The sequence below is a fragment of the Pterocles gutturalis genome, unplaced genomic scaffold, assembly GCF_000699245.1.
Source record: "Pterocles gutturalis isolate BGI_N339 unplaced genomic scaffold, ASM69924v1 scaffold35981, whole genome shotgun sequence".
Lineage (NCBI taxonomy): Eukaryota > Metazoa > Chordata > Aves > Pterocliformes > Pteroclidae > Pterocles > Pterocles gutturalis.
This window is the reverse complement of record NW_010106653.1, coordinates 12,672-32,944: the sequence shown is the minus strand read 5'-3', so window position 1 is coordinate 32,944 and position 20,273 is coordinate 12,672. Positions and strand designations below refer to the sequence as shown.

General features: G+C 39.9%; 1 protein-coding gene across 1 annotated transcript in view; it reads right to left on the bottom strand.

The window, feature by feature from the left end:
• Nucleotides 1–20,273, bottom strand: part of LOC104472265 (muskelin-like) — a gene marked incomplete at its 3' end in the record, with an annotated part of 32,067 nt that overhangs the window by 9,469 nt on the left and 2,325 nt on the right. The window contains exons 2-5 of the mRNA XM_010087855.1: nt 19,209–19,278; nt 11,303–11,445; nt 9,803–9,891; nt 3,559–3,668 (exon numbers count right to left, since the gene is read on the bottom strand). Coding sequence (XP_010086157.1) covers nt 3,559–3,668; nt 9,803–9,891; nt 11,303–11,445; nt 19,209–19,278 — 412 coding nt within the window. The remainder of the gene's footprint in view (nt 1–3,558; nt 3,669–9,802; nt 9,892–11,302; nt 11,446–19,208; nt 19,279–20,273) is intronic.

Here is a 20,273-nt window from a genome sequence, read left to right as displayed (position 1 = left end):
CTAAGGCATTAAATAGAAGGAAAAAAAAAAATCTAAATTTCCATCTTTAACACACATCTACTGTGGTAAAAAGCAGATATAACTTTAAGTATCTATAAGACTGATCAAATTACAGACAAAAGATTTTACTCCTAAATGGACACCGCTGCTAAAAGTGAAGTTTATGGTATTTAAACTAATACAATCTTTCTGAAAACCTGGAACTAACACTAACATTCAACAAAAATTAGTGCTCTCGAAATAATGGCTCTATAACAAGAATCTCAAATTGAAGTAGCTAAAAAGAAACACGGCCATGTACTATATTTTTAGTTCTTAATCCATCAGTATTTCACAGCTGCAAATAGCCAGAACTATGCATTTTTAGAAAACCAGTTCCCAGCCCACATGAAAAAGGCCAAGGACATATACCGATAAAAATGCAAGATTGTGGCAAAGAAATACTAAAGCTAAAACAGACTTTTACAGCACAACTGGAAAAAAAATTTTTTTTTTCTTTCTAAGAGATACCTAAGACACTGTCTTTAAGCAAATGTTCACTAACATCAGTCACGGCCAAAACCACATTAGATTCTTTGCTGCTCAAAGGAATAGCAAGCACAAGGATAGCTGCACACCAGCAATAACCAGCTTCTGCACTTTCAGCTCCTCTAGTTTAGACTTCAGACAAAATTCAGACTTGGCGTACTTCCATTGAGCCACTCCTGACTGATGGACTCGGCTTAAAAAACATCAAATGACTGTTGGATGCAGGGTGGCCACTCAATGCAATATAAAAGTTTGTATTTAAGTGACACCATAGTAGTGCTTCAGAAGTTTGATGTAAAAACTTTTCTATGCAAAAAGGGGTATAAAAGGCATATAAAAGGCTCCTTTTTAAATGCTGTCATCCAGGTTTAAAGAGATGACAACCCAAATAATAGCTTTGATCTGAAGCTCTAAATAATTCCTATGGTTAAAAACGTAACAAGAGCATGAGACTAAGTTATTAACACTGTCAGATTCACCAGTAGAATTAAAAATATTTAAGTGTTCATTATCAAAACCAAAAGTGATAGCCATCGATGAACTGCCACTTCTTAGTTAGAAACATAGAATCACGTAAGTTGGAAAAGACCTTGAAGAACACCAAGTCCAACCATAAACCTAGCACTGCCACGTCCACCACTAAACCATGTCCCAAAGTGCCACATCTACGTGTCTCTTCAATACCTCCAGGGCTGGTGACTCCACCACTTCTCTGGGCAGCTGGTTCCAATGCTTGAACTAGTTGCTGAAGTATGCCCACCCTTCAGTAAAAGCAAAAGTCTTTCAAGAGGCAGTAGGCAGAGCGGGACAGCAAGGTGAAAGCAGTAGGGAGTTAACTGAGGAGCATGCCTGCTGCTTTGAGTCCTTATCTGTTACCCCCAACTCCACTCCCTTCAGAAAAGGGAGGTTTTGTTGGTTGAAGCAAACACAACAAAAAGGATGGGCAACTTTGTAAAACCTTCTCATCTGATGTCTCAGGCAGTAAAGAATTATTACATTTCAAAGCTTTTGAGACTTCCAAGAATGTGCATGAAGATAGTCACACCAGCTCAAAGACCTGGAAGACACAGCTCAACCTTTCTGCCTTTCCCCAAATACAGGTCAATACACATAGAATCACAGAACGGTTTGGGTCGGAAAGGACCTTAAAGATCATCAAGTTCCAACCCCCTGCCATGGGCAGGGACACCTCCCACTAGCCCAGGCTGCTCAAAGCCTCATCCAGCCTGGCCTTGAACCCCTCCAGGGATGGGGCATCCACAGCTTCTCTGGACAGGAGCCTGAGGAGCATTAAGAAAGATTACAGAGGTCTTGGAGAGGCAGTAAAGGGCTCTGGAGCACAGGTGATTTTCTCTTCAATCCTCCCAGTTGAAGGGAAAGGGTATGAAAGGGCAGACAGCATTTGGTAAATGGTTGCAGGAGTGGTACCACATCCTCCTACATGGATCCAGCAACAGTGGCCTCTCAGGAGTGTGAGAGAGAACAACATCAGACATGCACTCATCACCAAAAACTTGGCAACTGATCCTAGTAGAGCCCAAACAATCATGACTAAGTCTCTGTCTTGCTGCTTTAGGGCTCTAAGTTTTAGAAGAACAATGCTGGCACCCCTTGAAGGAGCTGTCACTACATACACGCTGACCATGAAAAGTGTCGATTCCATGGGGTAAGATGGAACAAAACAGATGCTGACATCATCATCATCAGATGGCTCCTGACCAAAAAAAATAAAAATCAGAGCTTCCTGATGGCAGCAACTGGTGAAAAATGTCAGACACACCACCATGCGCACAGGCAGCAGAAAGAAGCCCAGAAAACCATCAGCAGCTTCTGTCAACTGGACTTTTCAAACTGGACATCGGTAATCAGCAGACTAATGACCACAATACCACTTCAATCATAAAGCAGCTGCAGACAACTTCCACTGTGCCTGTCAGTGTTGTTTTCAAATGCTCCATGAAGAAGCTTTGTGATGGCAGTATAAACACACATGAGCCAGATACCATGGCCACACGGTTTCTTTACCGTACTGGCAACACCATAAACTGGTAAGGGAGCCTCAGTACCACAATCTTTATCTCCTTCTAAATTTTTCCTTCTGGAAGCAGAGATACGCTGCTCCACTACCCAGTCTTATTCAGCTGGGAAGGACGGCTTCTCTGTAACACAATATGAATTTCATTAATTGTTAATTGCATAAAAACAGCAACAAAATAAATTCTGGTTGTCAATCTTCACTTCCTTCCAACAGGAGAGGAATCTGTTGTACTCAATTAAATACAGTTTATACAAATAATGTTTAGAACCCTTTGACCTTTCTGTCTATCAAAATGACAAATGGTATACATCGTCTCATCTCACAGTCCAGTGGCACGGCTCCCCTCTGTTCCAGAGCATTTAGCACAAAGACAGTAAGAGGGAAACATCAGAAGCACAAGGAGCTGCAACACCAATGTGGATTCTCTTTAGAACAAGTTCATTTTTATACCCTGTAACAAAAGCTGCATATATAAGCCAAAAAGACTCTAGGCTCCCCAGAAGGACTGGTATGGTAAAAGAATGATTAATCAAAAGGCAAGAAAAGGGAGATATGGAATTAGTTTTGTTAAGATTCATTTCCTTTCCAATACAAATACTTTTTTACTAATATTGTCTCCTTTTATTTTATGTTCCTTTCTTTTGTTTTTCTTGTGATGTCTACCTAGTTGGTTGTGGGTTTTATTGCAGGGTTGTGAGCTTTTTTGCTGGTGGTGGTAGCTTTGCTTTTTTGGGGGGTGTTTTTTTGATTGGGTTGGGGTTTTTTGGTTTTGCTTTTTTTTTTTTTTTAAGAGAACAAGCAGATACAATTCAAAAAGATTCACTTAAGAGTCAAAGTCAGCCATGTGGTTTGAGTTTTAACTATGCGTGTTTGTTGTTTTAATAGCTGATATTCAAGGAATGAAAAGGTCATGTAATTCCAGTAAGAGAAGTTTCACAAGATTCCGAGACCACAATTCTTCATACGAACAGGCACCTAAAATGCAGGCCTACCTTGCTGTACCAGTTGAGGCATGGCTGGACCACATCTGGATCATCAATGCCATTAAGTTCAACATACCAGATACTAAAATTGAAGCTAGGTCCCCAGGATAAGAGTGGAACTGGAGAAGAAAGGAAAAGGAGAGAAAGGATGCATAAACATCAAACAACCACTGCATTAGTCTTATCAGGCTATACACAGCACTATTTCAACAGAATGCTTTTAAAGGTTACATAAAATTCAGTATTTCTGATTTAAGTTCTAGTTTGTTTAAATAAGCTTCGGAAAATTACCAAATACATCATGTTAAAGTTGTCATTTAAAGCAACCTGTGCCAAGCAACATTAATACAGCAGATCATCACAAAGCAGAAGCTTGCTTTAAGCAAAAGAGCAAAAATACTACAATTTAAAACAGCTCAAAGAGGCAACAAACTTTGACATGGATGGGAATCATGAGCATACCAGCGACAGTATTTGCTCCTCATGGTACATTTATTTCCACATTTGTCAGCAACAATTATTTCCCCTAATGGTGAAGACAAGAAGCTGGGGTATTTTAAGTTTTACAAAATTAGTAACGTCTGCAAGTTGTGGAGGAGGGAGGGAGGGAAAACTGTCAGTTTCCAATTTAAAAACTGTATCTAATTTTTTGGTTTTTTTAAAGCTTAAATCTGTGCTGCTTTTTGGCTAACACTGTTTTATCTGCATAGTGAAATAAAAATACTTAAAATATTAAATGACCCGCGAAACACACGGTAGCTTCTCACCTACAGCTTCTCTACCACTCTGTGTTAACTTCTACGGTCTTTACACTGATCTATCGATTAATCTGCAGGTTAAGACTTGGTTTTGCTTTTCAGAGCTAACTCCAACCCCCAGAAAACTTGTGTGAACTCTGGCTCCTTAAAACTGCAGTGAAGTCATGTAGTTTCATTTCAAATACTTGTTTCCTTTTTATTTGACCATAACTGATAAACAGGAAAAGATACTATCAGAGATGAATGAGCAGTTACCAGCAACAGCGTGGACTCCACTACTTCCTCCCTTCCATAGAAACTATTTTTGCAACAGAGAAAATTGCTTGTTGTCTTTCAAACCACTATAAAATACCACTGAGATTAACTTGTTGAACTAAGGGTTTTGTGACCTACTCCTTGAGGAAATAAAAACCCAAATTTGTCTTAAAGTTGTTCCTGAGCTGTTAAAGAAGTGCTGAAGTACTTACACTCCAAACAAGCTAGATCTGCAATTTTCTGCAATGTGTTTGGGCACAAAGCATATGTTTAAACACGATTTCTAAATTTTAAAGAGCGCTTCTATGAACCTATTCGTAAATAGTTACGACAACTTCCAGAAACAGTCATCAGAAGAGATTTTTAAGAATGGATCCAAAGAGACAATGCAATTCCAAATAATTGCATTGAATATGCAATTCCTAACAGATTTTAATATCCATAAGCGGGTACTTTATACAATACAGCTCTCAAATCATCCTGTTCAAATAGTTTCTTTCTACTTGACTATTCAGCATACAAAACAAGATGCTTCCAGAGCAGTTCCTAGTAGCATGTTTGTGAAAGCAGGAGAGAAGTGAACTTGTCAGGAAAACCAAGAGTCACCCATCTTCTGTCCACACCACATACACTCTGCCCAAGAAACTTCTTCCTTGCTTAGTTTTGTTCTCTGCACAAAATAAGTGCTACCAATATCATACCCTAACACCATAAAACTTTACTACTTTTAAAACCAAATACACAGATCAATTTAAACTTGGGTATCCCACTTATTAAGGTGGCATACTGACAAAATACCACATGTAAGAGTAAAATGTAAAATACCACCTTGGATTTTCCCTCAGACTCTAACACAGACCAAGACCAAACCGAAGTTCAATTTGGCATTTGCTCAGCTATAAAGAATCAAAACCTATTCATCAGCTTCTTGCACTGAAACACTGAACCAAACCACAGACCACCTCAAATGGACCAAGACCGTAAATTTCCTGGCGGTGAACCTGAGGCCAACTTCATAACACTGAGTTTACTAAGTGAAAAACCAAACCTAAGTATTATCACCTTCCCACCTCATTCCAGGGAAGAAAAAAAAAAAAAAAAAAAAAAAAAAAAAAAACACACCACACACCAGAGGTGTCCACCTCTATTTCTTTTTAGCTGTTGACCTCAGAACTTATACCAACTTCTCCTGTAAAAAAATCAACAATTCACCCTTTTATCTTGGTAGCCAACTGCAGCCTGAAAGACATCACGACGTGCATAAGAATTCTGGGGAGCTATCACCACAAAAAAAAAATGCAAAGCCATCAACTTGCTAACACTTCCCCTCCACAGTTAGCTCAGAGCTTTCAGTAGTCTTGTTTACAAGAAGGAAACAAAATACCAGAAATTGTGATTTAAACATCAACACTTTCATAGTGCAATCACCTACTTCAAGGAAAATACAGACGTTAAGTTGTATAGGGAATGCAGTGCTGCATGGGAAGAGAAAACTGCATTTTATCTTTCTAAACTACTCTGCAAGAGTAGGAAAAGAAACAAAGCGTAAGAGTTGAAACTGTAACCTCTCTTAGCAAACCCCAAGTATTCATCTGGATCATTTCTGAGCCTCCTCCCTGGCTCCCAGACTACGCAAAGGAGACACCTCTCATCCTTTTCCTCTGCCCTCTCCTTTTTGAAGCCTCCAGAGATGTGCTTCGCTCTTTACACAAATCTCCCTTCAGAGCAGCCACAATCGAACTTAGACCCCAAACAAGGAGACACTAAGTGCAGCATGGAAGTAGCAACAGTCAAACAAACAGCGATAAGCATTACTTGCCAGTGTGACCCACAAACCTGATTTTTATTTTTTGCACAAGGTTTGGAGGTAAGAGCAGTCTAGGATGCTGGATGCAGATATAAGCCCTGGGTCCAACTCCATTTCTTTCCTCACATCTCCCAAAGGCTGGTTTTCATTTGTCCTCCCCTCTACCCACTTCAGATCTCACACCACAGCCCAGGTAGACACAAACCTACCAAATCTTCTGCAACAGCCAAGAAACATCCTCCTCTAAAACTCACTGAATACCGACCCTGCAATACAGCTGCAGAGGCCACATCTTCTGCTATACACTGTTTGCTAGATTGCTTTTTTGCCCACAAATGTACCTTTGAGGTGGAAAAAGCACGTTGTTTTCCTGCATGTACTATAGCGATCCACCCTGAAATGCATATAACTGTTCAGACCAGCTAAGCGTCACTCCACAGTGAGGGGCCCAACAGAAGAAAAATAAAAATAATTTAAAAAAAACACTACTGTCCCCTTCAACAGAAGCAGAAGGTGTTTAAGTCACTTAAACAGTTCTTGACCTGCACAAGGATGATTTTCGGGGCTATTTCTCAATAATCAGAAGCTATGCCTAGACAAGGACTGTGACCCTCTACACTACAGAGGACAGCAGTGGAGACGTTAAACACAGTACAATCGTTTCAAATACTTCTCTCAACCTAATTTCTGTGTCCCTCATCTACAGGCCACAGACACAAAGAGTGTAGGTTTGGAAAATGCAAGTAAAGGTGTAGTCAATACATTTAACTCAGGAAATATCCATGAAGTATTGCTCACTTCTATCACACCAAAGCTTAAAAGTCTTGACGCCTAGTTCGTAACTCCCATGCTAGTAATAAACTGATGTGAGAATTACACCCAGCTTTTCCTCAAGCTCTTCCACGACAACCAGCCTTTACAACATCTTCTGCTTTCAAGGACACAGCACAAAAAAAACCTCTGCTTGGAGTAACCACAAAAACAGAGCCAGAAACAAATGCTCACAGACACTGAAAAGATTATTCTTCAATATTTTGTCTGGATAAATATCTTCTTCCTCCTCCCAAGTTCTTTAACGAGGTGCTACATGAAATGTAAAGATTACTTGTCAAATAGGTCAAAAGCCTGTGCAACTGGGCATTTCAGTGCTAAGGAACTGAAGGTGAACTAATTAAACTAAAAGAAGTGCAAGGCTTTTCTTGACAAAAAGAAAGAGAAGACGTATTTTTTCTGTTTTCTTTGAGTCTGAAGTATTTTCCCCTCTCACAGATCTACCCATGCCATGTTCCTCCTGTCCTGTCTTCCCACATAAACCTCACTGTTGTGTTATTAACAGTCAGTATGATTATCTGCAGAATCATAAAGCAAATGCCCAATGCAAGTCACTGCCGAACTAACTAATGCCTTCCCCAAATACACAAACCTCACGGGTAACACTAACTTTCATGGTGTCAGTGTCTAAGAGTCCAAAAGGGCAGATTTTGGCCTCATGTTTACTGGCAGCATGACAAGGAACACAGCACGGTATTTCAAATTTTGAGTTACTTTGGCTAGCAGCTTGGAAATTTTAACAAACCGAAAACATATTCAAGCTGCGAATCTGAAAAATAACAGAATTTCGTAACATCGTTTTGCCGTTGTTTCACAGCAAAAAACACTGTCACAACTTCATAAACAAAATGACACCAGCCATCAACTACAGGTTTTAATAGGTTTTGGTGAAAAGATCATTTTAATTTCTGTCCTAGCATAGGAATTTCTTCACAGAAGACAGCTTCAAGAACCAAAGGCTACAGATGTAGCTAAAAAGGAAAAATTCATCTCAAACCGTAACTAGTGAGCAAGTGACAGTGAAATACAAATCTAATAATAATGTATACACCACAGAATGTTTATTGCTGTATGAGAAACCCATCCCAACAAAACAAGCCATGTAACTATTAATACTACTGGTGTCATGTCAGAGAAAAAAACCTGGTAGTAGAAATTAATCAGCATTTCACTTTCCTAACAAGTTTCAACTTCCTGCTACACTTCAAAACATCAGAACACATCTTTCTGGAATACAAATCACACATCCAGAAAAGTAGCTAGTAATCTTTCCAGTCACCCCTTTAGCCCTCCAGTAACTACTTGCTGGTTTTTAGCCATTGAAAAATAACATTTCCCAAAAACCTAATGCAGGAAGCTTCAGAATACGTTAAATAAAAATCAATTTAACTTTCCTGATGTAGTCAACCTTTAATTCTAACTATTCCTCTGCTCCTCTTGAGGTTTCCTAAAGCCAAGTGCTACAGATGCTTCCAAAAGTAGCAGCCAAAAACAAACCCAATGAACAACCAGTTTCTCCACTTCTCCAAGAACGGGAAACACCACTGTTTATGGCACACAAACGATTACTTGATTCCCAGCCTGAAGCTTTCAATTCCTCAGGCAAACATGAGAGGAGATTCCAAAAGCTCTGTAGAGGACACTAGAGCAAAGGGCTCCGAGGGGGGCTCCGAGGGGGGCCCCTACACAGCCCCTGTCACCCAAGTCACAGCAAAGGAATTACCCAACACTTCAAAACACTCCTAAATTCACCTAAGTTATTCAACAGGATCTTATCTCATTTTTCAGCCACTCCCTCCTTGCTCTATTTTTAACCTGAAACAGCTAGTTTAAAACCAGACATTCTTTTACTATCTCAGTAGGTAGGAAGGGAAAGATAAATTTGCCAAGCTATGAAAAACCGAAAGGCTCTAAATTCTGGGACTAAATCCAACCAGTATCACTGATGGCCACTGTAAGCCACTTGTTCTCTCTGGCCTGCATGAAGCAAAGAAGAGAGCCTCACCCGTTGCTATCACAAGTCACAATAACTGGCCTCCTTTAGCACCCCCCTTAGCAAGCTTCGCCAGAGAAACACAACTAGACATCGCAGGGTGTCGTTTGTCTTTGTCTCTGGATGTCATCTTTAGCCTGAGATAAGACAATGATTAGAGTAGTGGGAAGAGAACAAGAAAGGCTTCTGCTGTTGCTCTGTGTGTTGTGTGTTTGAGAACAAAAGACTTCAACCTTTTTCAAACTCTAGGGTTGTCAACGCTGAAACTTTTACCAGTATTTAGCTTAATGATTTTGTTTTAAAGCTCTGTATAGTAATTTTATAGTAGGACAGTCAGCAGCTTCTCCAGCAATTAGTTGACTCAACAACTGTATTTCTGAAAATGACTGCATTTCGCTTTCTTTCATTCCTCAGGATTTAAATTATGAAGCTATTATTTCTTAGTAACAGGACTTCACTGTGTTCCAATCTAACCAGCCTAACAGATCATGAAATGGCACAGCTATTGTGGATACTTTGCCTGAGTACAATGAAGTCACAAGTGCCAAGACTGGCACAAGTATAAGAAGAGATTATTTTCTACTCAGAACGCTTAAAAAATGCATTTACCTATCTTAATGAATCGACAGGGGAACATCTGTTCATCAATTTTATGCTTCAAGGTGAATGTTTCTTTGTTATAATCATTCTTTAAGCCACTGTGGGAAAAAATAAATAAGGTTACTAAATCTTACCTTGTATTTTAGGACTAGCTAATAAACGCAATCTAGGTCATGCCTGAAATGCGAAGCTTGTTTCATATTGCTATGAACCATAAGTACACATGCTGGACCAATGCCTGGGCTCCTGGCCACCATCTTATCTCCCTGGGAGGCAGCACTGGCTCGTAGTTTTGGGAGGGAACTGACATGGGATCAATGCTGCTCATCTGCACCTGTATGCACCTGTCTGCACCCCATGACTTCAGCAAGCAATCTGCCTGAACTTTTCCGATTTCAAGAGGGAGATGGACCAGCTTTCAGAATTACCACACAGCGAACGTGCTTTCTGATCCATTGATGGACATTGCTTTATTAAGTCAATTTTTACTGAAGATACAAGTACAGTTCCCAAAATAAGGATTTTTATTAAACTTCAGTACAAGTGAAATGACATTAAGTATCAATAATTACTACAGTACTAAGACCTCTTCCCCCGTAATTCTATCAGCAATAAAGTCAAATCGCAAGAGAGATCTATCTAAAGAGGGTGAAGGGTGGGAAGGGTTGTGGCTAGTTTCTATGTGGTCTTGAAGAACACCTGCAACAAAGAACTTCCCATGTTTCTCCATGGCTATTCTGCTCACATACTGATGATGTACACCCATAGGTTCCCCGGAGGTGGACTTTCCCTGTAAGCCTCTAAAAATAGATTAGTTCTTGCTACTCGTTTCTCTTGTAGTCTTAGATGTTTAAATACCACTTCCCCTTCTGAAACAGAAAGCTCCTTAAAAGGGCCTTGCAAATTTACATTAGCAACTACCGGGAAGCTCTGGATAGCATGACTAGTCAAAAGGCTCGCTCTTTATTCCCTATCAGTACAACTACCAAATCACACTAAACAAACAAAACCACAGGTTTTCCATTTGCTTATTTGATTTATTTACCCATTTGAAGACAAGTAGAGCAGCTGACTAGTTCAGAGCAAGCAGCTGACTAGTTCAGACCTTTACAGCTGCAACAAGGTTCTTGACATAGGCAAGGTACTTGGGCTTTTAAAAGCTCCTTCAAGTTACCCACACCTGGGGGTAATAATTTCTCTTGTGCCTCAAGCACACAGAAGAAAGGAATGGCAATCCAGCAACACTGTACTCTGCTCTCAGCTCTTCCAAATCTCCAAGAGTTGGCTCTCCACAAATCCTCTGTGGTTAGAACAGAATAAGGAAGGCTTCCTGGAGCGAGTGTTGGGACAGCTGCTCTCTGGCCTGACCAGAAACACAAGGGCAGCTAATTGCAGAATCACAATCACGGCTCTATCACACTGCTAGCCATGTGTCTGCTTGGGAGTGAAGGGGAAGAGCATTTTGGTCCAGCTTTTATGATTACCATAGCTGATGAAATCACATCTTACCTGGATAAGAGATCTGTCATGTTTTCCTCATTCATCCCACCAAATACTTTAAACTTCTTTAAGTTGCAGACATGCGTTTTCTCATATTTGCCAAATGTGATACTCTGGACTATGGCAGGTCTTTCAAGTTTCAAAATCAAATACTGCAGAAGAGAGAACAGTAAACGTTAATATTAAGTCAAGGTTTCAAAGCACACTAAAGGAGAAGTATTACAGCCTTAAAAAAACTCAGTTTACAAAGCCCGAGAATGAAAGTTAAGATGATCCTTCCTCATTATTGTATTTTCTCCTTTGTTCCTGGAATGAAGCAAAGGTTTTTGAGGAACAGTACTTTAAAAGCAGTTTATCCAGGAAAAAGATTTGGTTGAAATACCTATTCCTAGCATTTCTATCCAGGGCTTACATACATTCCTTCAAGTTGGATGCAAGACTTCCTGAAATCTGGCAAATAGGATCAAACTATGGAGAGCGATGATTCAAACGCCCACTACAGCCTGAAATGAGACCTAAACTGAACACACAATTAGATAAATACAGCATGTTCCACATGCTAAGAGAACATCAAATTACTCTTCCCTCTCTGGGCTGACACTATTTAACCACTGAACACAGACCAAGTTTGATGTGTGGCTAACATAGGAGCCAACTGCTTATTAACCATACCAAATAAAACCAAGCCACTTAACTGACAATAAAGGGGTTTTACACATAAAACAATGAAAATATTCTCCCTTGTGAACATGTGCTCCCTCCCACAGTGTACGAACAGTCAGATTATTTCCATTCAGGACTCAGCTACCAGCTTCACCAGCACTGCTGGAGGAAAAGATCTGTTCCACTGGAAAAGCACATGCAGAGAAGCGCTTGCACCATTCATCGGGGACCATCGAGCACCGAGTTTATTTAACCTTCCCCTACAAAACAGGTCTTGGAGGCAACCCAGAGACATCCTGTTCTGCAGAAGACACTGAGTTTTATACTTGAAGTAATGTATTTAATCCTCTAATTTCTCCGAAATAAGCAGTACACAGCAGAGAAACAAGACAAAATGCAGAATCACAATTACGCATCATGCTGGATTTCCTTACAAAACCTCGTGATTAAGGCTACAGTACAATCAGGAAGGCGTTGTCAGACACCTCCCACTGCAGGCACTGCCGGTGGCCCTTTTCTCCAAGCAGCAGCACTGCCAAACCAGACGTGACACAGTATTTTGAGTCTTTCATCGACATCACATAGAATATTTTCATGCATGTGGCTGCTTTCTATGGTTACCGAGTAGAGACAAGTATCTCCCCAGGAAGCGTCGTGAGCATCACTCTGCTTGTGCTAAACATCTCCATCAGCAGGACAATCCTACCCTAGAAATGCATCTTTTGGGTGAGAAGCGGAACAAATTTTCCCATCCATTTAGTTCTCAGTCTTTCCGTCATGGCTCTATAAAGCAACTAATTCCGAATCTAGGAGCAGTACCGACATCGTCCCAGAAAGCATCAGGATAAATGTGTGATCTCAACAGCTGGTTCTCACTACATTTACAAAAAGCTTAAAGGAAATACTCGCACATGCAGCGGTTACAGTTGACAACACAGACCGGACAGATACCTATTCAGAATAAGGAGGATTTACTGCCAAAATGTTTCCAGCAATTCAAAATTTTTCAGAATGATGAAAATAAACCAGTATCAGCACTGCTAGGGTGCAACAGAAGAATGTTTTGGTGCTTTCCCAGGTTTTGGTTTTTTTTAAATGAAAAATTTCTGTGTGAAGAACACCATTCACCCAAACGTCAGAACCCACTGTTAGTCTAACTAGCAGTAGGCCATGCTCTTGTCTCAAAGTACTTCCCAAACTTCAGAAAAAACAGAGTTCCATACAGCAAACATATTTTCTAAAGCAGAGAAAATGGATGAGCAAAAAGAACGGTCCTGTAATGAGCAAGGCAGTACTTGATACATGGCACAGCCCGCTGCCAAAATTCCCATGCAGAACAGACAGTACACAACAATGTCTAAGAACTCCTCCTACACCATCATATCTTCCCTTTCTCCCAAAGCTGAAAAAGTGAAGTTAGCACTACCAGCACCAGCAACTGCAATTCTTAATCTAGCTGGAATCACAAACCTAATGCTTGGGTCATGAAGACATACTTTCTCAAGTACCACGCAAGATTTGCAAAAGCTTGGCACAAACTTCATCCCGTATTATTCAATTCTTATTCTAAATTAAAGAAGAGAAATCCAGGATTGCAGTTAAATCCTTTATCTTGGCACACATGCCTAGAAGGGAGCAAGGCAGGGCAATTACTCCACATGGCGAGCAGTGATTTCTTAAATCTACAGACAGGGAAGGAACTCTGCAGCCATCCTTCCTGCTTCCACACATCCCATCACCTGCTGAGTCAGGCGGCCGTTATAGAAATTATAAGCACAAAAGCTAAAGACAATGTTTTGGGGAATTTATCTGCTGACTGAAACAAAAGACAGGTTTGTTTTAAAGCCTGTGGCCCAATACCTGTATCTCGGTATATATTTTTGTATTTTTTTAATACATACATATACACATAAATGTACTTTTTGTTTTTACGTATCAACACACACACTGCTGCCACTGTGTGTACAAGCAACAGATCTCACTGATGTCGGAAAAACATACTGCCTCAAGAGCTGCAAACCCCTGGCTCCGTGGATATTTTTGGACTGCTACCAGGATTTTAGATGTGACAGACTATTCTCTGTAGCTTTGAAAGATGTGATAAAAGTGTATGGAAGATCAAGTGATTTATTAAACCTGGAAAGAAAATGTCTGTGATATTTCAGACAAATACACGTACCGAGATATTTGATACTTTTCCATCCTATTGCTATAAGCAACGTCGGTATGTTTAATGTCCAAATATTCATGAAGTATCCCAAAACACAAATTATAAACTGTTTGCTCATTAGTGGCATGGCACACAGACACTAATTGGAGCAACACAAGCCTCAGCCTAATTGTTAAGTGTTAAATTACAACATTAAAAAGATGCTACAAAACATTAGAAAAATAAAACTTCTGGTTTATGATCAAATGTGTTTTTTAGTGAAGATGCACATAGAGCAGAATAAGTCGTGTACTGTACTTCAGCACCTCAGCAGCTTGTTATTGTACACCCAAAAAAAAGCAAATCCAGTCCTGTCACACTGGGAGCTGCAGCAAAATTCCAAACCTTTTGAAGCTCTGGTCTGTGCTACCATTTGATGACAACCATATGCATGCTTCTGCACACATAACTGAGTGTAAACTTTATTAATGTACTTTAAATTAGTTCCTGATACGATCTACACAGCAGACTGGAAATCAAGAGAGGAAAACTGGTCTTCTCAGATGCAAAACTGAAACCAGTTGTTCGGACAGTGCCACTAACTTTATACATATGCTCTTTAATTGTTCAATATTTACATCTCCACATCAAATATGCTGGACCACATTCCAAGCTGTCTGTGCAATTAGAGTCAAACTGTATTTTATTAATTTCTTTCTCTTTAACCATTTCTGCTCAGGCATTTGTTATTCAGGAGTAATGAAACTCGTACCGCACGTGACAAGTATCTTCGCTATTTTGTGTTTTTATTGAGAGGGGCTGCCCTTGTCCACAACACAAACCTACGCGGTGCTTTTGCAATTAAGCTTGTGACTCAATAAGAATCTATCCTTTTGTTCTACATATTATTAATCAAGCTACTCAAGGGAATTAAATGTTCTTTTGCATGCAGTGTTCCAAGTCAGACCATGGCTGGAGCCATGAGCATTCATCACAGGGTTGTGGTCTTCAGCGTTACCAGCCTTATTGCTTCACACTTCCTATGTAAGCCTAGAACTAGTTTAAAAATAGAATCATCAGCCCTCTTCTGCCTGAATAGGTTACTACATAACAGGTTGGTTATTGAATATATAATTTCTGGGTCATTCTATTTCAAGACTCAAGAAAGATATCTAGTTTAATAAACAGAAAAACAGCTGTCATATGTATTTCCTTTCACTGGCACTCATTCATAACCAACTGGTAGCTTTCATGGCCACAAGAATTATTTAACTCTACCATACCCATAAAGCTAGGAAAACCCTTTACGAAATACCGTCACATGGCAGCATTTCAAGTGTCTAGACTTCGATTCTCATTTTCTTTTCTTTCTGAAAAAGGTTTAATAAGGACTCTGGCACACTTGCTGCAAAGCTACTGAACTCATTCTCAGATTTTTACCCATACACTCTTTATCAGGCAGTGTAGTGAGAGGACAAGGGTAACAGTTGTAAGCTGAAAGAGGGTAGATTTAGGTTAGATATTAGAAATAAATTTTTTCATGTGAGGGTGGTGAGGCAGTGGCCCAGGGTGCCCAGAGAAGCTGTGGATGCCCCATCCCTGGAGGGGTTCAAGGCCAGGCTGGATGAGGCTTTGAGCAACCTGGGCTAGTGGGAGGTGTCCCTGCCCATGGCAGGGGGGTGGGACTGGATGATCTTTAAGATCCTTTCCAACCCAAACCATTCTATGATTCTTCTGATTCATTCTCATCCTCGCAACACGAGCACTCTGAAGGAAAAGGTGGTGGGGAGGTTTTGTTTCACTCAACAAGGGAATAAATCAATGTTTAGGGACTTACTCGTATTTTTACCTCTAAGCCAGCACAGCACCACCACCTCAGTCAAGAATTACTAAACCCTTACGTTAAGGTGAGACACTCTGATGAGACAAACACCAGCTATTAGGGCTGAAAGCTTATTAAAATATCTCATGGCATGTTCCAGTGAGCATGACTGAATAGTCCTTGTGTTGTGTCTTAGCCCTAGTTTCAGCTAACAAAGCTGGAAACAAGGAGAGCTTTATTTTACAGCGTTTTAGTTCACTTCCTGTCCCGGACCATTACGGCCACCCACACATTTGAACAAGTGCATCACTGCAAAAGCGATCAATTTTTAAATGAAGTAATGTCAACAAATAAGCCACAAAATGCCTTGCAATTTAATTTTCCATAGCATACATGATGTTTATTCTGGGGATTACAAGTCACGTATATATCATCATTTTTTGGACTAGGAAATACCTAACCTCTAACATAAAGCAACTGATTTTCCCCCAACTTCTCCCCACACTTATAATTCACTCAACCACTATTTCAACTGAAGTTTCCCAAGCTCAGAACCCACCTTTGCAAGAATGAGGAAGCAGAAACCCTGTATAAAAGTTTTACCAGCATTAAAACATGTCAGTCTTTCAACAAGCAAGGTGCAAGAACTGGCTACTTTGAGCAAAATGCAACCAAGTCTGGAGTTTTTTTGTCAAGTAGGAGGCAACGCAATTTGGAACTGTTTCTCTCTATATACACAGAAACAACTAAAACTGCATTCTTTCACAGGCCTCTTCTGCTTTAATTCCCCATTCCTTCTTTCCTGTTAATTTTTCATCAGTGAAGTTCCACTGTAAAAAATGCTTTATATGAATAATTAAACACTCACGTTAGAAGCATGAGAATTACCTAAAGTACATATTAGAAACACTGCAAATACATCATCTCTCTTACTCAGCACTCGGGATTGGGCTTGCTGAATACATGAGCCATGGCACAACATTTTATATTCTCCCTACTGGATACAGAGATTCAAGTAAGAGAAATCCAGCAGGATGGCCTTTTCCACTTCGGCAGACAGGTTTTCTGTTCCTTTTGTCTTTAAATAACACAGAATGAAACTCACAATACTGCCTTGCCAATCTCAATTGCCACTATGAAAACTAACTTTTTGCAAGTCAGATCAAAGCACCTCAAATATGGATACCTCAGACATATATATATGAGAAAGATAAATATATATGAGATATATATGTACGATAATGTTAATTCCTCTCTCTCCTATCAAAAGTTTGGTTTAAATGACTTGCTTATCATGTGGGGCAACATCCAGTTCTCCAGGGTTAGATTCAGTAGTTCTGCAACAGCATCTTCATTCAGGCCATGACCAACACACATGAAATTATTCGAAGACATCTCTTCCAATAACGAACTCATGTGGTTTGTACAGAAGTCACTCTAATTATTCCCTGCTTAATCTACATGCTTGAATATAACTTGTATCACTCCTTATCATAGAATCACAGAACGGTTTGGGTTGGAAGGGACCTTAAAGACATCCAGTTCCAACCCCCTGCCATGGGCAGGGACACCTCCCACTAGCCCAGGTTGCTCAAAGCCTCATCCAGCCTGGCCTTGAACCCCTCCAGGGATGGGGCATCCACAGCTTCTCTGGGCAACCTGGGCCACTGCCTCACCACCCTCACATGAAAAAAATTATTTCTAATATCTGATCTAAATCTACCCTCTTTCAGCTTATAACCGTTACCCCTTGTCCTCTCACTACACCGCCTGTTAAAGAGGGTTTCCCCATCTCTCCTGTAGGCCCCCTCCAGGTACTGGTAGGCTTGTCAGCTTTAAGCATAGGTTGGGAATATTCTAAAGCATCCAGTGACAAGGGACAGACTCTCATTCCAGAATCAGGTTTTTGAAAGCAGAAAATATTTAGGATGGCTAAGAAAATGAAAGAACAACTTTTAGCAACAACTAGGAGCACCGCAGGTGAAAAACCTAGTCCAAAGCTACACCACAAGCCAAACTTGCTTTGTAACAAGAGAAATCCAAGAAAAACACGTGCTTCCTGGATGAAAGGAAATAAAGGATGGCACAGACTGGGATACAGCACATGCTCAACACCCTGCAATCAATAGTTCCTAGACAGACTAAAACTCCTTCAGGCTACGGATTAAATTCTTATGCTGTTTATCAGAATATTTATATGAAAAACTATCAAATTAAAAGACCAGTAGATGAACAGAGACATCAAGAGGATCAAAATTATTAGTCTTCACAAGCAGGTTTATGAAATATGTTGAAGGAATAAACACAATAGTTTTCCCTCTCCTCCCCCCCCAAAAAAAAGCCACTTTTACAGACAACAGTATAGAACACTTTATTAAAAACAAGATAAAAGCCTTTCAGCTGGATGGGATGACCTGCGGCTATAGGGAGCCACCAGTCTAGACTATAGATTTTTAACACAATTTCAAAGCAAAGTAGCAAGATTTACCTAGAGAAAAATTCTGTGAGAATTAAGGCATTCGGAATACTTGGATTAAACGTCCTTGCACTTTGTAAGTAGATAAGCAAAAGAACTTTGCATGAGAGATACTGCCCAACACACTGCTGTGCAGCAGTATTTTAAACAAAAGATTTTAAACCAACCAGCTTAAGAGATAGAGAAACTGATCGAATAGTACCAGAGTAGTAAGGTATAGACCTAGCATAAAGAGAAGGATAGAACAGTTATTGGAGAAAAAAAAATTAAGTACAAGGATAAGCAGATTTTTTTCTGGATAATCTAACAATCTAATTAATAGTGAAAAAGCAAACTAGATGCTAAAATCGATACAAATCTCATTTTAATAAGGTGATTAACCAGCAGAAGAGGTGACATTCATGTCTCTTTAAACAGACTCTACATTTCTAAATGCGCTATTAGGGGAAACAAATACAAGCTCCTTAGATCTAGGATTCAGGGCCAGCAATCTACAACAGTTTCCAGTAGTGCTGACAAAGGGGGACCTGCACGCCTCATTAGCAGCTTAATCTAACCATAAGGTTAGATTATTTCCAGTACAACCACAATTGTCAAGGATGAAATGCAAAACGTCCTCCGCAAAAAAAACCATTTCTTGAAAGATCACAAATAAATTGCTGGAAATGTAAATACCTAATGTACCAACAACCTGCGTAAAGGCTGTCAATATAAATAGTAGCAGCCTACGTTTAAAATGAAAACTCCAGTATATATACGGAGTTGCACAATACGGCTATACAGTTGCAGAGATTCAGATGCTTACCTGGGGAGGATAATTGCTTTCTGAAGACCATCTTGAGGATTGATCACTGGGCTTGTCCACCAAGATATTCCTAAAAAATGAGAAGCCAGAAATAATTTAAATAACTGCCACACTGTATTTTACCTCTCCGATAACATCATACACGCAGAACAATAGCATTCACATGTAACTACCCAAATTGCTAGGCAGAGACGAACGTTCCCCTCTCTTTTATTAAAAATTTTCTACATCACTATTTCATGGGACCCATCAAAATAACGCCTCCAAGCCCTGCGGTTGTGAAATGGAACCCCAAGCTGCGAAATAAAAAAAATCCAAATTGTGAAATAAATGTAAAACAGATGAATTTACGTAGGCCCAAGTCCGCAATGAAGTGGAAAAAACGGTCTCATTCATCTCAATGGGGTAAGAACTTTTCAATAAGGTTAAAATGATGAACAGTAAAAGGGTTAGCGTGCCAAAAACTGTCCTTTACTAGACAGGCGATACTGGAACAGAGAGAGCGAGCTGCTAACCTACTTAAGTTTTCTTGGAGTGTAGAAGATGCCCATCCAACTTATGCCAAATTTTAACAAGTATTTTTCATATGAGCCTAGAACAACACACAAGAAAGCAGAAGTTCAATTCTTCAACCAGCAAAATTACCTTGGAGTTTCTTTGTTACAGTCTGGAAGAACACAGCATTTAGGTAATTAACATAAATTCAGAACCTTTTTTTTGGCTCAAATGAAACAGGTTCATTATGATAATCATATAAGAAATCTGTCTTTCCCTCTGCTATAACCATGTGGTAAAGCTGACCTCCCAGATTAAATTAAAAACTAAAAAAAAACCACCCCTAAAATATATATAACTATTGGCGAGGTAACGATGCACCACCTGCTGGAGAGGGCTTACAAGCTCTACCCCGTCCAACTAACAAACTCGCCAGCTCATAAAACTTATGTAAAAAGAAGGAAGCAGTCATCAAAAGGCTTATGCCATCTCCATCTGCTGTGTAGGAGGAAAAGAACACGAGCATCTGGATTACTACAAAGGACTGGAAGAAAAAGCGCTCATATAAAA